Source organism: Mirounga leonina, unplaced genomic scaffold (genome assembly GCF_011800145.1).
Source record: "Mirounga leonina isolate KUSES-001 unplaced genomic scaffold, KU_Mleo_1.0 Mir_166, whole genome shotgun sequence".
In the NCBI taxonomy this organism is placed as follows: domain Eukaryota; kingdom Metazoa; phylum Chordata; class Mammalia; order Carnivora; family Phocidae; genus Mirounga; species Mirounga leonina.
Genome location: NW_023270418.1, coordinates 2,113,906 through 2,138,068, shown reverse-complemented (window position 1 = coordinate 2,138,068; position 24,163 = coordinate 2,113,906). Strand labels below are relative to the sequence as shown.

General features: G+C 43.5%; 1 protein-coding gene across 2 annotated transcripts in view; it reads right to left on the bottom strand.

Moving 5' to 3' along the window:
• NELL1 (neural EGFL like 1) overlaps nt 1-24,163 on the bottom strand; it is an 807,199-nt gene that overhangs the window by 600,972 nt on the left and 182,064 nt on the right. For both annotated transcript variants that reach the window (XM_035012452.1, XM_035012453.1), the window contains exons 8-11: nt 23,323-23,457; nt 21,839-21,941; nt 12,470-12,543; nt 7,488-7,587 (exon numbers count right to left, since the gene is read on the bottom strand). In XM_035012452.1, the coding sequence (XP_034868343.1) occupies nt 7,488-7,587; nt 12,470-12,543; nt 21,839-21,941; nt 23,323-23,457 (412 nt within the window). The remainder of the gene's footprint in view (nt 1-7,487; nt 7,588-12,469; nt 12,544-21,838; nt 21,942-23,322; nt 23,458-24,163) is intronic.

Below are 24,163 nucleotides of genomic sequence, written 5' to 3'. Positions count from 1 at the left end.
CCATCCTACTCCAACCTGTCATCTCTCAAATGGACATGGCCTCATTTGCCTTCCTGTTCCCCTTCTTGCCCAGTCTCTAACCTATTTTGCACACAAAGAGATCCTTTTCAAACACAGATAGGATCATGTCACTCTCCCCCTTAAAAAATCTTCCAAGGGCTTCCATTTTACTTAAGAAAAATACAAAATCTTTAACTTTAACAAAATCTTTAACAAACAAGACCTCCTTCTCTCCCTCCATCATTCCTCTCCAACTGTTAGCAGCCTTTTAAGTTCTTCTAGTCTCCCAACCCCTTTCCTGATTCAGTTTTTACAAGCTTGTTTCACCAACTCACAACATTATTACACATCACTGCCAGAGTAATTTCTTCTCAGGCTTCAAGTCCCAGCTTAAACATAAGCTCTTCAGAGAAGGCTTCCCTGTCTCACAAGTCTGAAGAAAGCCCCATTATTTTCTTCCATACCACCCTATTATTCTTGCTTATAGCAGTGATCACAATTACTGTGTATTTATTTCTGTGTTTATGTAATGTTTATCCCATTAGAAGCTCACTTCTTCAAGGGAAAGGACTGTGAAGTTTGGTCGCCTCATGCCTAAGGCAATAGACAACACATTATAGGCAGTCAATAAATATTTGTTTAGTTAATGACTAAATCTTCTCAGTCCTCCAAAGCAAGAATTAAGCGTTTTAAAGATAAATACACCAAGGCTCAAAGATGTTAACTACCTCCTCTAGTTACACAGCTGGTCAGTGATGGGTAAAACAGGGCTAAAAACCCAAATATGACTCTAATACCCCGTCTCTCCACCCCACCCCCCATGACTGCCCAGCCATGATTTTAATCATCCAGGGACATTCAGGAATGCCAAACCTGGCCTAAAAAGGCCAGGACTCCACCAGCCATTAGCATTCTCTAGTCTGTGACATGTCCTGATCTTTCCAAAAGAACACACCTTGCTTCTTTCTCTAGGACACATTCCATGGTAGCTTGCTGCCTGGATACTCCAAGCCAGAAGAAAAATAACTTAATCACATGACAGATCGTCATCCCTGAATAAGACACTAAGGTGAGTGAGTGAAACCCACGTGGAGCTCATGTTCAAATGGTGAACATGAGCAGATCCTCAGAGAAGACACATTATCTACAGAAACGAGATTCCAGGTCTGTGTGAATACCTCCTTAATTTTAGTTTCTAGCATGTGTACCATCCATTATATGACAAGTATTTATTAAGTACCTACTGGGTGCCCAGGCACTGTTCAAGGCAATAAGCAAACAACAACAACAACGAAAATGCCGTGAACAGCATACCCACACTCTTAGTCATCAGACAAGCTCGCAGAAATGACTGATGCGGAGCATCGGGTTACAAGGAGACATTGTGATGGAGAGGAACAAGGTGCTTCAAGGATGTATCCTAGAGGGGCGCCTGGGTGGCTCAGTTGGTTAAGCGACTGCCTTCGGCTCAGGTCGTGATCCTGGAGTCCCGGGATCGAGTCCCACATCGGGCTCCCTGCTTGGCGGGGAGCCTGCTTCTCCCTCTGACCCTCCCCCATCTCGTGCTCTCTCTCTCTCTGTCTCATTCTCTCTCTCAAATAAATAAATAAAATCTTTAAAAAAAAAAAAAAAGAATGTATCCTAGACAAGGGTCCTAATACAAGATCTGAAGCAATGTGAAGGCTGAGTGAGGCTGACTGGACAAAGGGTAGGGGTTCCAAACGCATGAAGCAGCATGTGCCCATATCATGTTCAAGGAAATTAATGAAGCAACAGAAATGCTGAGATCACGTTTTTTGGTGAACAGTCTAAAATTTGGACTCCCCTAGTGGTCCTGTATCTACAGTTCTGCTGTCAGAGGAAGACAGTAACACTAACAACTTGCTGTCTTTAAAGCTACTGCCATTCTCTAGATCCCACTCTACTCCCTTTATAATGATAGTAAAACTACCCATCCATTCTGCTTCCTCTCTGGCTTCTATAGCCAATAATGGACAAGCATCTTTATGATTCCCTACTGTGACTCTTACAACAAGGAATGAGTAAGCCACTAGCCTTGGGCAATTTTTGATTTCTCTAAGCAGCTGAAGTTTGATTCCACAGAGAGAACCCTTTGTTGCCGCTAATCTCCTACCCCTAATGTGTCCTCCTGCAGGTCAGGCTACTTGCCTCTGAAATGATGTACCTGGACAATGAAAAATGCACTCAACTCAAATCCAGAAAAGCTCTCACATCACTTGTGCTTGCCCACTCTTGGAAGTTCCATAGGAACTAAGGTATACTAAGTACAGTATATACCATGTGCCTCATTGGTATGGAGAGAACTCCACCCATAGACTGCCTGGAGGGATATGGCCCAAAGATCTTTTACGAAAACTGAACACCCATAAGTACTCCACAACCAACACACATACCACAGAAGCCTGGGCCCTTGGGGGTGAGGACATTCCTCTACCTCCTTGTTGACAGGGTTAGGCCAATAAGATGAACCCAGTAGAGACTGAGCTCTGGACTCTCCCAGGTTCTATCTTAGAAAGCAATCCATTTCTTCTACAATAGTCTACACTTAAGGGTCTCCCTGTCCAAGGCAGCCTGACCTTATTTTCAGATTTTCTCTCTGAGACAATGTGCCTCCCCCTTCCAGAGGCTCAGTGGGCCCTGATACACTGCAGTACTTTCATGGCCAATGACGTCACGGATGTCCGGAGACTCTACTCATCTTCAAATGCCCTCCCCTCCCAGTCTTAACAGTTGAGCATAGAGCCCCATCTTTCTAGTCCACGTCAGCCCATGGCTGCCAGGAGGTTGATCAGATTCCATCTCTCAGTATGCACAGGACCTGCGCATCTGCTAACTACCAGTTCCTCTATTTAGACACTAGATAATATACTCATTAAGTGCCTCTTTCCCAGGCCTCTTTTAATCTCAAATACCCTGAAAAATCCTGAAACCATTTCCATTACAAATTCTGATGGAGACTAGAATGATGAGGAAGACTAAGGCAAAAAAAATCATGATGCCAAGAGTCTTGGGAGGATTTAATTTAAGGGCATAAAATCTTAAATAGAACAAATAATCTCAACTCATTTCAGTCCAGCCCAGATGACAAGGCAAGTGAGCATGAATTAAAATTACAGATAAACACACTGGGAACAGATGTTGGCAAGAACTTTTTTCCCAACACTGAAAGTCTTAAACATGCAGCGAAAACCCTCCAAAGTCATTGGCGACATTGAAGCTATAATTAGAGCCAATTATGAGGGGAATAAAACCCTGAGGAGTGTGTCAAGAATTCTGGAATGGGCCAAATGATTGGCATGTTTTCCTGGAGCAATTTGGAGGATGCGCGGTCAAGATTGTTGGCCTTTTGCCCCCCTTTAATGGAGCCCACTGACGATTCATGAGCCGTCTTGTTCTTCTGGGGCTACATTCACACTTTTATTACTTCTTCCCAAGCAGGAGCATAGAGGTCACTCTGGTGCCCACTCCCCCTTTTCCACCTCATGGCCACACACTTTAAGTGGTCAGGCTCGCATTGCCTTAACATAATGATGAAGGTAAGTGAATTGCATGCCTTTGGCACAAACGGTCCTGAGGCAGCAGAGAGAAACTGCAGTGGTGATTGGGACTGTTCTGGCTGTTACTGGTGGTGATGGATACCTTGGGTCCCAGCAACTGCAGGATGGCCTCCTCCTGCCAATGTCCATCACTTTGGTTCTTTTGGCTTGTGTCTTCCCTAACTGTCCTGTAATCCCTTCCAATTGCCCTGTGGATGTAATCACGGGCTCCGCTGATTACCTTCATTTTTCTTTAAAGGGCAGAGGAATTAGTGACAGCATTTGGCATGACCCAAGATTCTTAGAGGTAAGGCGCCCAAGCCCCTAGTCTGGATATCAGTTCTGTTGATACAGTGAACGCCATAAATCTGTCAGAGTCTGTTATTCTCAACTCTATGGTCTTAGGTTTAATTCCCACAAAGAGAAAAACTCAGCAAAAATCTTAATCTCTCTCCTTGATTAGTCATGGGGGGGAGGGGCAGGCAGTGGCAAATTGTATAACCATATAAGAAAATGGGCATGACTCAATAAAAATTAGTTTCAGAATCAAGGCAACGAGTTATATCTTGACAAGTTTTAACTCAGCAAAATGGGTTCAACATTATTTCATATATGAAATACACAGAGCCAACAACACAGCTAGTACTAAAAATTATTTCCTTCAACGTCACAGACATGACAGTGACAGCATTATTTCATGTGGTCAGAATGTATCTCCATCTACCTCATCTCCTACATTTAAAGAATTCATAAAATATAATCATTAAAACTTTTTTTTTTAAAAAAAAAAGCACTTTATGCATATTATACAGCCAGCCAATTGGGGCAGAAAGCAAAAAGCACTTTCTGTGCTTTCTTAAATTCCCATCTAACCCTCCTCAGGGGGGGCTCAATGGAGTCCCATTGAAAATAAACCCCAGAAAACTTCCATTCCCTAAGCAGCCCGAGGAAGGTTGTGATTCAGACTTCTAAGGAATGATACACTCTCATGGGGTGATTTCCCTCAGACTAATGACCTGACATTCACAGAAAGACAGAGAGAGATGATAAATATGCTAATTAGAGGCCCTTCATGCAGGTATTGAGAAAGGCTATAGCCACTTCAGTTTCTGTAATCAATAACAGCAGGGCGGCAGAAGACACACCGCTAAAATCATACCACTGCACCCATCTGCTCATCCCTGAAAGACGCAGCTCAGGTCATCAGGAGCCTGCCTCTCTGCTCACTTACTGCCTGCCAGTCAGTACACAGTCTCAATCCACAAAGCAAATGGTTCAGCCTCCCCATATGCAGGCTAAAAATTACTTTACATAGAAATTGAGTGTCGCCTTTTCATTACTTTCTGTTTTAGAGAGGGGCAAGGAGTGTGGGAGGGGAGAGGGGGGAGAACTGAATAACAGGCCTTCGAAAAGGCCCAGTGGGCTTTCTGAGTCTTGTCAGAACAGAAATGAACCAACCCCTACTCTTCTTGTAAGACGCAGAAAACATGAACACAGAGGAAAAGGTAAAAGACAACTAGAAGTCCAAGGGGAAAAATATTTCCCATAATATTACGAAAGACTATTATGCTACTTCTGAAGATCCTCTTGGGAAATAGTTGGAATTAAGAGATCTGGAATAAAATTCATGGGGAGCATAGTTTGAGACAATACACCTTGGAGCTCACCTGAGTTGCCTTTTTGACAATCGTCATATATAACTTTTACGTTTTCAGAATAAAGAGACTAACCGACCCGCACAGAAAAAAAAAAATGCCCCTTTCCTTTTCTGATGGTCTGCTATGCAGAGCAAGCCTCAGCATGTGGACAAGGGGGCTGGATGTTCTGGGCTCTGCTCTGCTTTGGGTCAACAGAAGGGATTAACAATAGGAAATGGTGCTGAAAGGGGCCTTTGTCTACAATAATGCTTTCTCCATTCCAGTGCCTGAACTCTGAGTTGGGAGTAAATCAGAGAACCCTAAGAGAATCCATATACCCGAGTGGTTTAATTCAACCCATTCCCCAGGAGAAGGCCCTCCTCACCTTATCTTTTCTGAAGATATCGTCTTGTTCCTATGAAAATGCAGAGTTGTCAAAGAGAATAAATAACCCTCTCGGACACAGACACCTCCAAAAGAAATATCAACAGCCCCCTCCCAACAAAGCTGGTAGTTTCCTTCCAAAAGAGGAAGCAGGAGAAAGAAAATCCTCAATTTCACAAATTGGTCCTAGCCATAATCTAATCTAGGAGGTTTTACTCCTGGCCTCCCGCTTTTCCCTCAAAGCTGTGTCAAGGTGTGGTAAAAGCTACCGGATGGCAGCAATGGGGCCCTGAATGACTCTGTTTTTCAATGAGAGATCCCATCTCTTAGTGTCTTCAGTGGTAAAGAAGCGCACACATTCTGGAGAAGTATTAGCAGAAGCAGTGACACCAGGTCTATTGTAAATTGGGTCAGAGCAATGAAATTCCTCTTGAGTTTCTATGGGATGATCAATGATTCTGCTCTAATGAAACCATAAATTAGGAAGGATTTACATAAACTGAGTCTCACTTGGCACCTCCACAAATAGCAAGTGATGGATTTTGCATTAAATTATAAGACCTATCTTACAACCCTATCAGGTTACTAATAAATGTATCCCTCTGAAAATTCCAGCCAATCTTTAAGTGTTTCTACAGCATTTCAACCGCTACTATGCTTGTAGCTAAGAGATAGATGAATCAGGGAAGATATTCTGATGGCATGGTTAGCCATTCTTGGTTATCAACATACTAAGTTGTCCCAGGAATTTTCACCCAAATGTAGCTTTCTCATGACCAAGCAGAGAAACCTCCACATAAGCTGAACACCCCATGAAAAAACATAGAACATTTCTATGTATCCGAAGATGCTAGAGGAGGGGGTCAGCAAATTATGGGCTGCTACCTGTTCTTGTAAATGAAATTGTATTCTAACAATTACACTCATTCATTTACCTATTGTCTCGGTTACTTCTGCGAAACAGCTGAGTTGAGTTGTTGCAACAGAAACCTTCTGGCCCACAAAGCCAAAAATATTTACTCTGTGGTCCTTTACAGAAAGTATCTACCAACCCTTGTGCTAGAGAAAAGATAGAATAAAGTGAAATATGGAGTAACCTAAGCTAAACCACTCTGCTCTAGAAGCTTTAAGGGGGAGCCAGAAAGGATCCAACTCCGTAAGTATTTGAGAATGTGGAGAAGGATGTGTGGTGGGTATAGCTTTTACATCATAAAGAGGAGTTTGACTGGATTTGTTCTGTAAGATTTTGAATCAATCTTAGGTTCTCCCAATCCACGTAATTCTACCAGGGTGAGTCCTTTCAGAGGAAAGGTTATCTGATCCAGGGTTTAAAGACGACAAAATTTGGGAAAGAAGACAAGTCCAGGAAAAGAAAGCAAAACAATTTCTGCCAGAGAACGAATTAGCAGTTAGGTGTTACTTAGCTAAAGCGTTTCCCCCCCCACCCTTGCATGAAGTAAAAAAGTTGCATGTAATTCTCTGAATAAAGATTCACTATAGGTCTCTGCCTGTCAGATTCAGGAATTGGTTTACAGAAAGGGCTAAACAGTATGCCTACCGATGCCACTCATGAGAATAATCTAATAATGATGATGGTTATAATTATTATTATTGCAGGTACTATCATTCTTCTTATAGGAACTGTCACTTACTGAACATTTATCACATGCTAGGCATGATACTAGGTACTTAGGCATTATCCCATTTAACCCTCCCAGCGGGCCTGAGAAGTAGACTGTCATTACCCTCAGTTTACAATTGACACGACTACGGCTGAGAAAGGTAACTAGGACACACAAGTTTCGCGGTAGCAGAGTTTTGAGCCCATTACTACCTTCACACTATTCATTAAACCCTCATGCACCCCACCCTCATCCCAACTACAGCCCCACCACCAAGCCCCCCTTACCTCTACAGACACTGCAGCACTGATTCTCTGGGAGAATGTGGTCCTTTTCTGAGCAGTTCAAAGGAGGGCACGCCTCTGTAATCTTTACTAAAACTCCACCCTGGAAGCCAAATCATCGGGAAACAAAAAAAGTTCATATTTTTTAGTTGATGATACAAATATATAACACCATTGTTAACAGCCTGCAGTGATAATAAGCTTCAATAATTAACAGTACTCCCAGGAATTCCACAATAATGACAAAGTCGCAAATGAAACGGATGAGACTCCTGGCAGAGAAAGCATCCTTTTCTGTGTCTCAACAGCCTCAACTTCAACCAATCATTTTTGAGAAACTTCTATGCAGCAGAAGGTCACTAACAGTGGCGTACTGCAAAGGTAACAATGGGCTGTTGGATGGGGAGCCCTAATTTGTAGGGCTTATGGATTTCTGTGGTATGAATACCCTGATGATGACCGATTTTGAAATACCGACATGGTGTCACTGACCAGGGTCGGGAATTTATACAATGAGCGCTCATGAGCTTTTGTGAGCCAGCTTTAACACTCCTGGATCACACTCACCGTGAACCCGAAGCTACATAACACATCTTCCTTGTGCTTGGGGAGCTCCTAGTGGGAGGGCAGGAAGAAAAAACAATCTCAACTAAAAACCCTAAAACAGTATGGTAAGTGCTAAAAAATGTTCTACAGTTAAGGTATGATAATGTGTCATAAGAGAATCATGCTGTCCAGGTAGGGAGAAATGATAAAGATGCCACATCTGAATAATGGAATAAGGAAGAAGAGACTTTCCTGGCAGACAAAACAGGCAAGAGCCAAGGTATCCAAGTACGAATGATCTGAATGAGGGTTAGATGAGCACTAGATGTTTCCCTGTATGTAAATAAAATCGCTTACAATAAAATTTTAAATATTCACCTGGTGAATCTTTATGACCTCATCCACCAAAGGTCTTCTTTGGTGACATCACTAGGATCTGTATTTAGTGTTACTCTGAATTCTAAAAATTAGTCAATTACTATAAAAAAAAAAGTTTGAGAGTATTTTATCTAAAATATAAAGTTTTTCTCTCCTCTTCCTAAAAAGCTGTTTACGTCAACTAAGACTCAAGCTTGAGAAAAGGAGTCTCATTTAAGGCAAAAAGGTACTTCTCAACATAGATGGGGGAATAGGATGGAGCTGGACAGCCAGGAGGGATGGGGGGAGATAGAGTTTCCATTTCCGAGACACTGTCTTTCCTGTGGTCCAGGGACAGGAACTCCCACTTCATCAGGTACATCCATTCCTAATTACGATCATCAACAATTATGAACATACCAATTTGATTTCTAACTACTCATCATTTGGATAATTTGCACCATGGCTTCCTCTCGTTGCTCATAATTTTCAGCCTGACGGTCCTGCCTCTGACATTCCTTGTAGTGTCTTTTCGTCCTCCTTTCTCTTGCTTTCTTGATCTGCTCCAAGTTATCCAGACCTCTTCCTTTTCTCCTACCTAAAAACTGGCCCTAAGATCAGAGAACACAGCCTGCTCTACATGCTCAGTCTCCTTCACAGCTACGTCCCCTTCTCACTCCTCAATCCAGGCCACATCGGGGGGCACCCAGCCTCAAGAGTTGGCACTGGTCTTAAGCCACTGTGCCTACCAGTCGTACCTCAGTTCCTGCAACAGGGACTCAAACCAATCATTACAAACCAACAGACATTAATAACCTCACCATCTGTAACATAGGCTTTAATGCACAGGAAAACAAAATGCTTACTCACCATTAATGCCCCTACTTCTATCTGTCAGCATCAATGTATTAATTATCTACTGCCTCCTTGCATAAATAAGAGTGATGGACATGGTTGGATCCCTTTTAGGAGTTCTGTGTGCCCATCCCCCAGGTTCCGAATGCTTTGGTGCTAACGGCTCATCCTTGCCACCCTCAGATGGCACTCCTTGGACACTGGAGCCACTCTGCCATGCAGAGAGCAGAGAGAGTTACCCCCAAGTTCTATATCCCCACTACCAGAGCCCAAAGCCAGGGACTGACAGGCACGGGAGGCTCTTTACCTCAAGGGGAGCCCAGGGCTGGGGGTGTAATTTACACTCCACCACCCCTCCAGCAACCAAGGTAGGTGAGGCCTTTCACCCAAAATCCCACTCTTGCTCGGTTCCTTGCCTTTCCCCATCCTGCATCCTCCACACCCTTACCGGTTGCTCCCAAGAGCACTACTTTAATCGATCATTCAAACTGAAATCCTTCGAGCAGGGTCTGCTTTTAGGGGAACCCAAACCAAGACAGTAAGATACATTTCATTCTAGCTGTCAAAAATAACACTGTCAAGATTCTCTCTAGACGGTGAGATTCTGGAGCAATTTCCTTTTTCTTCCTTGTACTTTTTCCTCTATATTCAAAATTTTGGCATTTGGAGTATGTGTTTTTGTTAAAAGATATTTAAAATGCTATGAAGACTTTTTTAAAAAATCATCACTCACAAAAGTTTTTTATGAAAAGGGCTTGCCTTGACTGCTGATTAAATCAGACAATTCTAATCAACCTTTAACATATTTAATGAGCAAGATCCTAATTCCAAGTATTTCAATAGAGACAAACCCCTTTGCGTGATTCTGAAAATAATATGAACTGTGATTACAGTAGCCTAAGTGCCTCTACATCCATTTAGTCCAGCCACATAATTAGGCACAAAACCTTTATTTTCAAAACTATTTCTGGTAAGAAGTACCTGGTAATTAACATTTTTAAATTCTCCTGATTATAGTACGTTATTTTATGACCCCTAGAACTCTGCGTCGGTGGAAAAACACAATTCTTCCGTTCTTTCTCATTTAGAGTGACAGTCTCTGTGTCACTGGTCAAATGTGAACACTTTTAAGTTCTTTACTAATCATTGTGCTTCAGCCTGAATTTCTAACAATATAAAAACTCACATCAAGTCAAAACATTATTGCTAAAGAAATGTTGGAACACAATTGAGCAAAACTACTAGAAGGGTTTATTCATCTTAGTTTAAAAAAAAAAAGACAGTATGCTAATTTCTAAAAACACCTGGTGAAAATATTTGAAACAAGAGTTTATTTCTTGTTCTTCACACGCTTTATCTCATTTAATCCACCCAACATCCTAGGCGGTAATGTGCCTGCCCCAGGTTGGAGACCACCCTACCAGCTCTCCCCATGCCCAGGTCTGGTAGCCTGCCTTGTTGACTGAGAGATCACAGAGCCCTCGCTGCCACACCATCCCTGCCTCTGCGTACGCACAGCGTCCACTGATGCAGAAAGACCACCACCCCTCCATGCCCACCAGAGTGTCTGGAGCAATAGAATCTCTGCCGTTCCCAGGGGCAGCCAAGAAGGAGGGGATGGGAAATTTGATAGGAAAGTCGGAGGGAGTTAACCCCTGGAGGTAAATTCTGGCCAGAGACAGGAAACGGGTAAGAGGCTTTCCTCCACCCAAGCCGCCCGCCAAGGCCCCAATAAAGAACTGGATTCAAGCTCCTCCAGATCTTCTCCAGGTCTCTAACTGCCTCATTCACCCTCATCTTTTTTTTTTTTTTTAATAATTTTAAAACTTTTTTTTTTTTTTAAGATTTTATTTATTTGCGAGAGAGAGAATGAGAGACAGAGAGCATGAGAGGGAGGAGGGTCAGAGGGAGAAGCAGACTCCCTGCCGAGCAGGGAGCCCGATGCGGGACTCGATCCCGGGACTCCAGGATCATGACCTGAGCCGAAGGCAGTCGCTTAACCGACTGAGCCACCCAGGCACCCCCACCCTCATCTTTAAAATAGATTCCTTTCGGGGCGCCTGGGTGGCTCAGTCGTTAAGCGTCTGCCTTCGGCTCAGGTCGTGATCCCAGGGTCCTAGGATCGAGCCCCACATCGGGCTCCCTGCTCCACAGGGAAGCCTGCTTCTCCCCTCCTTCTCCCCCTGCTTGTGTTCCCTCTCTCGCTATGTCTCTCTCTGTCAAATAAATAAATAAAATCTTTAAATAAATAAATAAATAAATAAATAAAATAAAATGGATTCCTTTCTTTTCCTCAGGGATGTGATGGAAAGCAAATGAAATGGTGTAGTTACAAGCACTTACAAAGATGGGCTATTCTGAGGCCCAGTGGTTCCGGTCAGCCTCTCTGGAGATGCCCCACAAAACCAGCAGCGCTTCCTCGTAGGTCTGTGGCTGCCCCGTGACGCACCACCTGGTACGCGTGCCCCTCCTTCCCTTTCTTGCCTCTCACTCTTCCACGCCGAGGATGGCGCCTCAACCACGTAATTGCACGGCCAGCTCCCCCACTTTGTTCAAATGGTACCTCTGCACAAAGGCCTTCCCAGAACACCCACACCCACCCAAAAGCTCTCTCTCTCTCCAGCATGCTTTGTATTTTTTATAGGATTCGGCAATATATTGTATATTGTTTACTTTATTATCTGTCTCCCCCACTGGACTGCAAGTTCTATAAAAACAGGGCCTTTATTGTGTTCACCGTTACATACCCAGAATCTAGTACCATGCTACTATGTAGCAGTTGATCAAGGTATGTTAGCTGAATGATTACTAAAGATCCCTGCTTCTACATGTCTTATTCCAAGAAAAAGATGGGTGGGGGCAGGCAGGAGACGGGAGTAGAGAGAGCACCATCCAGAGCTGGCATCACAAACTGATTTCCCCAAAAATCAACTCAGAACCATTTCCCAGGGCCCCCTGCCAAGCTCCCTGACTCCTAGTAACTGCTGGCGCCCTTCACCTTCTCACATCCTTCAACAGCTTTCCCCAAGGCTACCTGATCCACAGCTTAGCACAAGGTAGCAGAGCAATGACCGTGGGTGGGACCTCCCCATCCTGGACAGCAGCCCATCAGAGTCCTTCCCCTCAGGGACCCATTCAGGCCAACATGCTCCACTCCAGATCCCTACCAAAGCCCATCTATCTGGTAATTCTCCCCAAGGGATGGGGATCATAAGATGGAAACTCACTCTGCATTCCCGGCAGCTCTTAGTTAAAATCCGCTGGCCTTCTGCAAGGACTTTTCCTCCATAGATACATTTTGCTGTAACAAAAACAGAAAAACAGGTCAGTCATGCTATGCAACTAACTGACCTCAGAGGTGCCATCTGGCTTCAGTGAATTCTAAGCAAAAGGAATCTCTTTGCAGGGCGCCTGGCTGGCTCAGTTGGTGGAGCATACAACTCTTGATCTCAGGGTCATCAGTTCGAGCCCCACACTGGGTGTGAAGCCTACTTTAAAAAAAAAAAAAAATAGGAATATCTTTCTCTGGAGTAAGACATGGGGAGAGTGTAAGGAAAACTCTTGGGCCCCCGTCAAATGGTCATCTTAACTACATTTGCCATGAGTCCGTCACACTAAGGATATACAGCTATTTCAATGTCGCAGCTGCTAAAGGAACCAGAAAATAAACTGATGTGGTCAGAAGTTAAAACAAGGAAGCAGCACTGGTCATCTCCATGGGGTACAATAGCGATACCTTTGATTCTTACACTCCAGCCATAAAATGAACGAGTAGGTAAAAGGGGACTTCTATGTTCATTCATCAGAACCTCAGCCACAATGCAGAAGGACACCATTTTTTTTCTCTCTTGTGATCGTGGGAAATGCATGCCCTTATACTCTATGTTCCTGGTAAGCTCAAAAACCATTGAGAAATACAAGCCAAACCAGTAAAACACTTACCAATGCACTAGAGAGACTGTTTTTTGGAAAGGTGAGCTTAACAGGCTAATAAGGAAGGCATGAAGTAGAGGTAGGCCTTGTAGAAAAGGTAAACGCATAAATGGAACTCCCACCATTCAATTTAGATTCCACTGGGACTCAGTCCTCAACTCAACTTGCTGATTCACTTTTAAACAAGTGCAGAGTATGTTAATTTGATCTGACCCTAATGGATCTCCAGCCACATCAACAGGAACAAGGAAGCAAAGGTCTGATTACTCCCTCTCCTGCACAGATGAGGATCCTTCTACCCTAGTCTTCAGGAGAAGTAGAAGTGAAGACACGCACTCTAAGCCATCTCTATCACTGTGTGTCTCATAAAAACTACCTTAGCTCTTAGAGTCTCTGTTTCCGCATTGGTTAAAAACAGGTTAATTTGGGGGCGCCTGGGTGGCTCAGTTGGTTAAGCGACTGCCTTCGGCTCAGGTCATGATCCTGGAGTCCCTGGATCGAGTCCCGCATCGGGCTCCCTGCTCAGCAGGGAGTCTGCTTCTCCCTCTGACCCTAACCCCTCTCATGTGCTCTCTCTCATTCTCTCTCTCTCAAATAAATAAATAAAATCTAAAAAAAAAAAAAAAAAACAGGTTAATTTGGTAGTTTCCTAGTTCTACAATCTTTCAACTCTCCTGGAACGTACAAGTATATACAGATTTCAGCAATCAACTTGCCCAACACCCTCTTGTTAGCCACAGGAAGAGGAAAGCCCAGAGATTTGGTATACTTAACATCATGATCCCATAGTGGATGCAGCGGTGTGCTACCCAGATCCTCCTTGATGGCCAAAGGACTCATTCCTGCAGCTGCTGGGGAAACTGACGACCACCAGCTCAGCTGAACAGTGATCTAGGACTTGCTCTTGTTTGAAGAGAGCCACCTCATCCAAGGTCAAATGCACTTCCTAGGCCAGCCCACATACAATGAGTGGTTGGTAAAGGTAGGACAAAGTCCTGGCCCCTTGCCCCAACTAGGGATCCCTCTGAAAGGTCATTCCAGCTCCAGAACTCCCTAGAGGAATGACTGAACTGTTTAACTATATTGCCGTTCAACCCCTTTATCTGTGCAATTCCACTTCCTTCAGGATCTCTCTCCACCCTAGAATTGATCCTGACAGATCCTTCCTAATAAAGGACAAGCAAATCTCCATTTCAGAGTCTGCTTCCTGTTAGAAAATGATCTGCAACAACCCACACCTAACTTGACTCTGTTCAAGTGTAGTATCTCCTTTCCTGAACGGCCCCATTAACTACCCCAGCACCCACACCCTACCACCTGGGATCCTTTTAACCTCTCCTTCTTACTCAACCCAGCATCCAATCAGTATCCAAATCACAACAATGCTCCCTCCTTAAGTTTCTCAAGTCAACCTACTTTTGTCTATTCCCCACCACCTGCAACTATCTTCATTCCCTCCTCTTTAGTACCCCAGAACCTCCTACTCTGTTTCTCTTGTTCTGGTCTCAATCTTATTCAGTTCTTCCCCATAAAACAGACATATTTTGTTAATTACAAACACGAGGCCATGCTTTAAAATCATTATGGATCATTAATGCCCTCAGAATATAGTCCAAATTCCTTAATTCAGCAAACAAAGCCATTCAGGTAGCTCTTCCTTCTCTCTCAAGCTTCACAGCTCATCAATTCCTCTGCATTTATTCCCCACCCACCCCCCAAACATCCACATATACCCTAGCCACGCCTTCTCCTTTGTGTCTGGGATCTGCACATGCTATCATCTTCTCCAAGAATAGGCAGCCTCATGCACCGTCCCCTGGCAACCCCCCATCCTCTATACCCATCAGTTTCAACATAAGCCTGACGTCCAGCACTGGTGAACTGCCCTCACTTTGTGCTTCTTTGGTACTCTTGATCTAGCTCTAACACCTCACCTTTTCTCTCAGTTGCCCAATTCATTATACATCTCTCCTGCTAACTATAACCTCCATGAGGGCAGGGTCTAGGTGTATTTCATCATTTCATCTCCAGCCACGAGATCAGTGCCCCTCTGGGCTTAATAACAGTAAGTAATTTTAGAATTAATGTGCCTACAGTTGGTAGTGAAAACAGTCAAAAGTTCTGATTCCCAAATAAGAGTTCTTTCTGCTGTTTAAAGTGGTTTCAATCATGAAAAGCAGATATGAGTTTCAGAACAAAAACAGCAACAGAAAATAGAGAATTTTCTACATCAACCCCACCTTCCTTCAAAAAGTTATCCATGACCATCTTGTATGCCTCAATTTTCTTGATCATTCAGTTGACCATGACTCATTGGTCCTAATGATGATGTAGATTCCCCTCTCTACCCGTATGGGGAGACCACAGATCCTCCAAGGGCCTGGAATTCCTGTCCAATCAACTCCCACACTCCCAAACACAGCTGCTGTCAACTTGGCAAGATGGCTTGTTCCAGAGTGACAGCTCTGCTAAATGCCCTGCTGTCAGATCTGCCATCTGCTTCTTGGCCCAGGCTCGAAAGCAAAGAAACAGACTTTTCTCCCTCATTGTAACCTTGTCCCCCACAGAATGGTATGAGCCCACTTGCTACCCTGTTTTATGAAATTTGCCTGATTCCTCTCCTCTGTTAGGAGTTCTCAGAGGAACCTGTCTGGAGATAGCAATGTCTGTTTACATTCATGCCATACACAGGGAAGCATCCCTCAAATCCACCAGTCCTGTATAAAAATAAATGTCCACTAAACTTTATGTCCTCACACAGCAGGGTGCTTTGGGGGCTACGAATGACATCAGAATCATGCTACACGCCTCGGCCATTTGCACTGGTGCAGGACGTATACGTGATTACAATATCAACTCTCAATGAAATGATCTTAGGATAGCTTTTGGGATCACCACTGCAGGTCACAAGAACATCCCCTGCTTTCTCATGCTCATCCCCCATTTCTCCGACCATACCCCCTCTTTTCTGTCACTGCCCTCCATACGCCTGACATCAGTCCTCATTATCCCACCTCTTGATCTCAGCTAAAAGGCTTATTTTTGATGTCTGAGGAAATTCAAGCATAAGGTGAGTCAGACTCCGGTGCCTTTGGCTGGAGCATTTGGGACTCCATTCCAACAGCTTTCGGTAGGAGTAGAAATGTAAATGGATACCTGAAGCCCTTCATATCACACTGGGGACATGCAAACTTGAATATTTCACAGTGTACGACCATGAAATTGAAACCTGGTACCAACACACACTTCTCTGTGATGTCAGAAACATATGCACTGAGGAGTAGGAGAAAGTTACTCAACTGCATCTTTTCCCACCCACAGACATGGGGCCCTTCAAATTCGGCCCTGACCTCTCCAGTGCAATGACTGGACACTTCTGCCATCTGGGTGCACATTGAATAAACAACTGACAGGCGGGACTTGGCATCCCTGTCAGATCCAGAGATTAGGTTGCTCTGTCTTTATTTAGGTATTTGTTCCCTACACACACTCCAGCCATTCCGTGGCCATCAGTGGGTTAGAATATCAAAACCAGCACTCCGTATTGCACTATACAAGGACGGGCAGATCAGGAAAGCCAACAGGCAGGAATTCTCCTTACTTCAGTGAGTTCATTCCCCAATCTGGCTCCAGATACCGTCTCTCTGAGCAAGATGCCCACATCATGCTGGGTGTTCCTCCAGCATCTCCAACTCACACATGCCTAACAGAATGTATCGCACCCTGCACTACTTCCTCCACCTGTCTTAGTTCTGTTAATCACACTAGGAGTCCCCTACAGCCTGCTGTTCAAAACCTTGCAACTTCTCCCTTACAGATGCTCCACACCTGATTCATCTGTCTTGTACAAAAAAAAAAAAAAAAAGTTATGGAGTACCTACCATGTACCAGGCCTTTGGGGCATCACTCACATCCATCCCTTGCTTTTCATCTCTCCAGGCAGTGGGGGCCTGTCAGCCTCATCACCTCTAGCTGGAATATGCCTGAATCCCATACCCAGCCACCCTGATTCCAGCTCTCTCGATGCAGCAGCCTTGGTAAAACACTTTGATTATGCCCCAACCCTTCCTTTGAATCTTGCTTTTAACTACTAACGTCAATGCAATGTCGCTTCCTTGAGTTTTGCGCATATGATTCTGTCAGGTGTGTTCTCACCTACCTTGTTGACATGGCAAACTCCTATTTGTTAACACCCTACTCAGCTGTTACTTCCCCTGTGAAGTTCTCCGAACACACACATGGTTCTGATGGACTTAATCGCTCCCTTGTCTGGGCTACCTCTGCCTCTTGCACAACATGCGTGTTACACAATATTTTGTCGTAATGTGGTGGTGCCTCCATCTCCCCGGACCGCAGTGGGGAGAGGAGATGGGTTAAGAGCATCAGCTCTGAAGCCAGAGACCACCTGGGTTTTATTTTGGCTCCACCAAGGCTGAGAAACCTTGGGAAAGTTACGTCTCTGTGCTCTTGTGGGTCCTCACCCACAAAATGGGGCTAACAGTGGGGACTGCGTTTGGGTCACTAGAAGGGCTCAACATGGTGCCTGACATAAAGCAAATGATCCACATATGCACACTGTTGTACCCAGAGGGAAGGACAGTGCTGGGAGAGAAACCTGAATATGAACAACTGCATCAATTCAAAGGAATACGATTGTCCTCACGCATCCCACACCCACCTTTGCCAATTTCTACTTCTCGCCTACTGAAACCCTGTTATCAGAGTATTTCCTTTCCCTCTACCACCTCTTTTCCTTTTAAGTGCTGTGTTGCATAGCTGGAGATTCCCTCTCCATCATCCTCTCTCTTCACTCCCCACCCTCTGCAGTAGTTCTCAAGTCTGTCTCCCGAAAGAATAGCCTGCAGGGCACTGATGTTCAGAGGTTCTGATTTAGTAGGTCAAAGCGGGGCCCTGGTAATAAACTCCTGGACCATTATGTCCACACCTGATGAATCTAGAAGGCTCTCCAGAGTTTCTCCTGATGCCTCCAAAACAGAGAGAAGAACTTCGTAATATCAGGATCTGAGACCTCCAAAATGAAAGCTACCTTGTTCTTGGAGACCACATGAGTGTCTGGGCCTTTTGATCGAAACAGAAGGACAAAGCACTTTTTCCAAGGAATGAACTAAGACATGAACACTTAGACAAAATTCTTTTTCCTATTTCCAAACAAACGCCCCCATCTTTAAGGGCTGCAGCTCCTGAGGCCATGACAAGTGCATCAACACTTAGTAAGTCAACTGACAAAACCATTTGCTTTTATGCATCAGCTCCTTTTGCCTGAGCCAGATGAATACCTTTTCTCAGAGTTTCCAGAATACTGGTCCACCCAAACCCAAAGAGAAGCTTAGGAAATTTTATATGAAAGGGACAACCGAAGTCAATTCTCCATCCTTTTTCTAATATGAAGGTATTTGAAACTTCTAGAAATTCTACCTACTAGTGTTGGAACTCTGCTTTATTAATCCTGGTTCTCCTCTGCTCCACTCCACTGTTCAACCCACCACAGTCATCTTCCAGAAGGCTAGAAATGTTTAGTTTGGCTCCACTTCCTCCAGGGAGCACCCCAGGCCTACCACTGATATCCCCTTCATCTCCCAGCACTGTCCCACAAGCCATCTGTCTACATTCTGATAGTGCCTATATACGTGCCTAATGTGACTGCACTGAGAATTCTAGACACTGTAAATCACCTAACTTGAAAGTGAGCCCTCTGAAGCAGAGAGGGCCCATTTATCACCACTCCAGGAACCAGCACTCAGTAACTGCCTAATGCATATTTCTGTTAAAAACTATGAAGAAATTAAAACCCTCTAAGCCAGAGGTTCTTAACCTTTGAAACTTCCAGAGGTGCTTTACATCATTTCTCTTTGGTTTACTTTTTTCTTTTTTAACTAGTGTTCATTCATTTATTTTTTTTACCATTTTGTTTAACTACAAACATATCAAACCACCAATCGGAGCTGCTGAGAAAATTAGTACCGCCTAAATTGCTATGAATTCCAAACAAAAGCAAAAACCAACAACAACAAAAAAAAACAAACACACACTGATGTTTTAGTTAGCTGTATATCAGCATGTTGGTAAAATCATGTAACTTTCTAAAATATTTTTCAAAACTTAAAACTCTCAAATGAATTGGAAGTGACTACCCCCAACAATTCTACTGAGGGGACAATGTGACATACATCAAGGGCCTTGAAAATGGCAGTGATTTAGCCCACTGATTCTACTCTGGAGAATTTTATCTTAAGAAAATATAAAATACAAAATGCATTTTCTACATAAAGCAGATTATTTAAGAGTAATTTATACTAGTGCAAAGTGGGAAAATTGGGGATGGTTAAATAAGTTATGCAAGCAAGAGCCAAACAATGGAACACCATGAAGCTCATTAAAATGAAGCTTATACAACTGGGTGGTGGACTTAAAGAGGGCACATGATGCAGTGAGCACTGGGTGTTCTAGAAGAATGGTGAATCACTGAACTCTACCTCTGAAACTAATACTACACTATGTGTTAATTGAATTTAAATGAATTTTTTTAAAAAAGAAGTTTATTCAGTGTTCTTTAAAGCACAGGAATACACTTAAGTGATAATAAGTCAATGGCGGCGGGGGGGGGGCGGTGCCTGACTGGCTCAGTTGGTAGAGCAAGAGACTCGATCTCAGGGTCATGAGTTCAAGCCCCATGTTGGCCACAGAGTTTTTGTTTGTTTGTTTGTTTGTTTATTTATTTATGGAAGTGAATGAAGTAGGATAAATATTATCCGCACAATAAGTGTGCGGATAATATTCACAGAAAATAGATAACTGTACAGATAATACCTCACAGAAAATAAAATTTAAAAAAATGAAATCCACTGAAATTTCAAGAGTGATTGTTTCCAAGTGGTGGTATTAGGAGAGATTTTTCCATCATCTTAACTCCTCTGAGTTCAAATGTTACACAATAAACAGATTGCTTTTATAATCAGAAAATCAAAAGATTAAAACATAAAACAGCAAAAGACTCATTTATTCCCATGTCCAAACAACTTCCAAGAGACAGTATTCACAGACTTGTCGAGAAAACTCAAAATAATGGACTAAAACTCATTTTTTAAACAAATTCCCAGTAGTTTTTCATCCTCTTCCTCTGTTCACTGTTAGATAGAATATCAAGTTTGTACAGTTTCTCTTTTTAGATCAACTCCAAGTACCACCCTCCAGAGAAATAGGTGTACTGTGCCAACCCTAAGGAGGAAAAATATTCCAAAGTCCCTTCTGAAAAAGTGCAAGAAAGGTCTGGGCTGGTATGACCAGACCAGCTATCCCCACCTCCACTGTCCTATTAGGAGAAAGGCTGTTTTTGGCAAAAAGCTAAACCACTGTGTTTCGAAGACCCTGTGATGTTGATATTTTTGGTAAAGAAATGACCTTGAATGATGACCTGTTTCTAACCTAGACTCTTGCTACAGAAGACCCTATACTTTGATAAAAAGTCGATGGGCTTTGTCGTCAGGCACCTCTGTTTCCTATCTCACCACGGTCACTTACTAGGGTTGCGACTTTCGTAAGTTAACTTCCCTAAGCTTCCTGTAAAACAGGGGTAATAATCCCCACCCGAAGGACTGCAGTGAGCAGTCAATAAGCGAACAGAAGTGGAGCACCTACACAGTAACTGGCACATACCAAGCATTCTTTTTTTTTTATTCTTATGTTAATCCCCATACATTACATCATTAGTTTTAGATGCAGTGCTCCATGACTCATTGTTTGTGCATAACACCCAGTGCTCCATGCAGAACGTGCCCTCAATACCCATCACCAGGCTAACCCATTCTCCCACCCCCCTCCCCTCTAGAACCCTAAGTTTGTTTTTCAGAGTCCATCGTCTCTCATGGTTCGTCTACCCCTCCGATTTCCCCCGCTTCATTCTTCCCCTCCTGCTACATTCTTCTTCTTCTTTTTTTTTCTTAACATATATTGCATTATTTGTTTCAGAGGTACAGATCTGAGATTCAACAGTCTTGCACAATTCACAGCACTTACCAGAGCACATACCCTCCCCAGTGTCTATCACCCAGACAGCTTTTTACTCTTACGGCTGATCTCCGGGCTCATTTTACTATCTCCTCCAAAATGGTGCCCTTTGCAAAACAGAGTAAGAATATTTAAATCCTGTAGCTTGGACAGGCCAACTCTGAAGGCACTTATGTCAATATCTTAACTGAGGCCCATCTCGAAATTCCTAACAAAGGCCTTTTAGTAACAGGAAATCTGGCCAAGACCTCAGAAAGCCTAAATACAGAATCTGGGTCTTAAACTTCATCATTCAGAAGGAGAGGGACCAAAGCACATGGAGCTTTGGAGTTGTGACCTCATAGATAAACACAACCCATTACAGCAGGTGTTTGACTCTAGACAAGTAGTTAATCCCTGCAAACACCAGCTCCTTCTACAGAGAATGGGAAGAAGAGTAATTAGAGCTGATATGAGATTTTTTTTTTAAATAGCTTATGTGAAGTATCTGCACATCACAGGTGATTAAAATACAGAAGTTCTGCTTGTCATACATTTAATATCAACTTCCGGTACTTCATGTCATCAGCGTTCATCAGTTGGGGGAAGGGGAAACCTCAAAGCACAAAGAACCACTCTGACCCTCCATCAGTACTTACGTCGGCAGACCTTACAGCACTGGCCGGCAATGTGCACGGGGAGGGAGTCTGGGGAGCAACTGAGAGGGGGACAGGACATCCTTCGACACTCGACAGCACCACTCTGAGGAAGGAAGGACAGGGAAAGGCATCTCAGAAGCACACTTTGAAATTTCTCTTTGTGGCAAAAGCACACATCTCATCTCAGAAACCTCAGCGGGGAAAGAGAAGCAGTGTGAGGAATTCCCAGTCTACTCCAGGAGCACAAATGAAGTATTTTCTCCAGCACAGATGAACCTGTGCCACCTCAGGTACTTTTCTGATATACGTCACTGGCTTCATTCCACCTGCCCATGTGGGCTAAGTAGATTAGGCAGAAAACAAAAGCCTATTTTTACAAGAACATAAATAACACATTTTGCAGACCGTGCCAATCATTATTGAGGCTCTAACAATCCATTTTGTATTTTCCCCAAACAAAAGCATTCTTCAGATATTTCTCAAATAATTTCAACTGCACAGCACAGAGTTCACATACTAATTTTGGGGGTGCTCTTGAATTCTCTGAAACAGATGGAATATACTAATGATGGAGACCCTGGAAGTCAGGGCGGGGGTTGGAGGTGGGTCTTGCAAGTCTCTGAAACAGATGACAGATACCTTGTAAATTGTAATAAAAACATCTAGAAACTAATTAATTATACCCCCTTTTATTTTATTTTTTTAAGATTTTATTTATTTATTTGAGAGAGAGAATGAGATAGAGAGAGAGCATGAGACAGGGGAGGGTCAGAGGAAGAAGCAGACTCCCTGCCGAGCAGGGAGCCCGATGCGGGACTCGATCCTGAGACTCCAGGATCATGACCTGAGCCGAAGGCAGTGGCTTAACCAACTGAGCCACCCAGGCACCCAATTATACTCCCTTTTAAAATGTATTCTAGGGCGCCTGGGTGGCTCAGATGGTTAAGCGTCTGTCTTCGGCTCAGGTCATGATCCCAGGGTCCTGGGATCGAGTCCCACATCGGGCTCTCGGCTCAGCAGGGAGCCTGCTTCTCCCTCTGACCCTCTCCCCTCTCATGCTGTTTCTCTCTCTCTCGCTCTCTAAAAAATAAATAAAATCTTTAAAAATAAATAAATAAAATGTATTCTAGCAGTGAAAAGTTGTGAATGAAGCTAACCGTTGGGTTGCCTGAAAAATCACAGGAGTCCCTTCTTCCCTCTGATACTCTCGATCCTCAGACTCCACACAGTAAGTTTGTTAGTAACAAGGTTAGGTCCTATTAGAGTGTGTTGTCAAATAGAAGCAGATTTTAATTTCCAAGTATTTAGAGATGAAAGGACACTCTTCCAGGTTCCCCTCACAATTGTTCAGATTGCTAGGCAGAAGTTTAGTAAAAGGATCACAGGGACTTCCTAAAGCCAGCATTGTATATTGCAAGACCAGATTATACAATAAGTAGTGAAAATGCCCCCTTACACCTCCCTTTATTTACAAAGAGGCTTACTTTGCAAGTGCAGTTCCGGCAGTGATCCCCGTCAACCCAGGAGTCTTGATCTCTATAGAGAAGTCCACTCACTTGACAGGTCTTCTCACAGTGACAGCTTTCCATCTGACTAAGTCTCGTCTCTGCATAATTTAACTGCAAATAAGAGTTACTAGGTGTAATTACTTTCATTGAGTTGCATTGTCCTAACAAAGCTAAAAGCAACGAGAAAAAAAAAAAAAAAAAATCCGAGGAAGAGGAGGAGGAAAAAAGTGCTCAGAGCAGCTGACTTATTCTTAGCCAGATTATTAAAAAAGACAAAACAAAACACAATGAGGTGGAATCATTCTATACTGAAGACATATTGGCTCCCATGGTCTAATGAGCACCAAATGAGACATTAAACTGTATCTCAGGGACCTCAGGGGTGCACATAAACATGTGTGCTTCCAGCTCAAGCCCACACAGAAACACTCATAATGAATGAGTTCTCAAGGACTCATTACAATATTTACAGGAGACCTCATCAGCAACTCTGATGCACTCACATTTACCTCCCACCATTCTCTCCGTGTTCGCACGCTAACCCGAGCACAACGGTTTTCAGGCTGGGAAGTCACGGATTCCTCCCTTCTGAAAAATTCCTGGGAGCTGGGGCCAGGAAAAGGGAAATGCGTACAAGGATATAGTTTCTCCCCTGCCTGATCAGGATCCCCCAGAATGAATGCCCCAGGAATCCACTTTGGTGTTCAAAGGTAAGGAGAGGAAACCAAACCCCTAGGTGAGATCAGGATTTGAGAGAGAAACTTGTTTCATTTTCCTAGGTCCTCCAGCTATTATCAGTTATCACAGAACCTCAGAG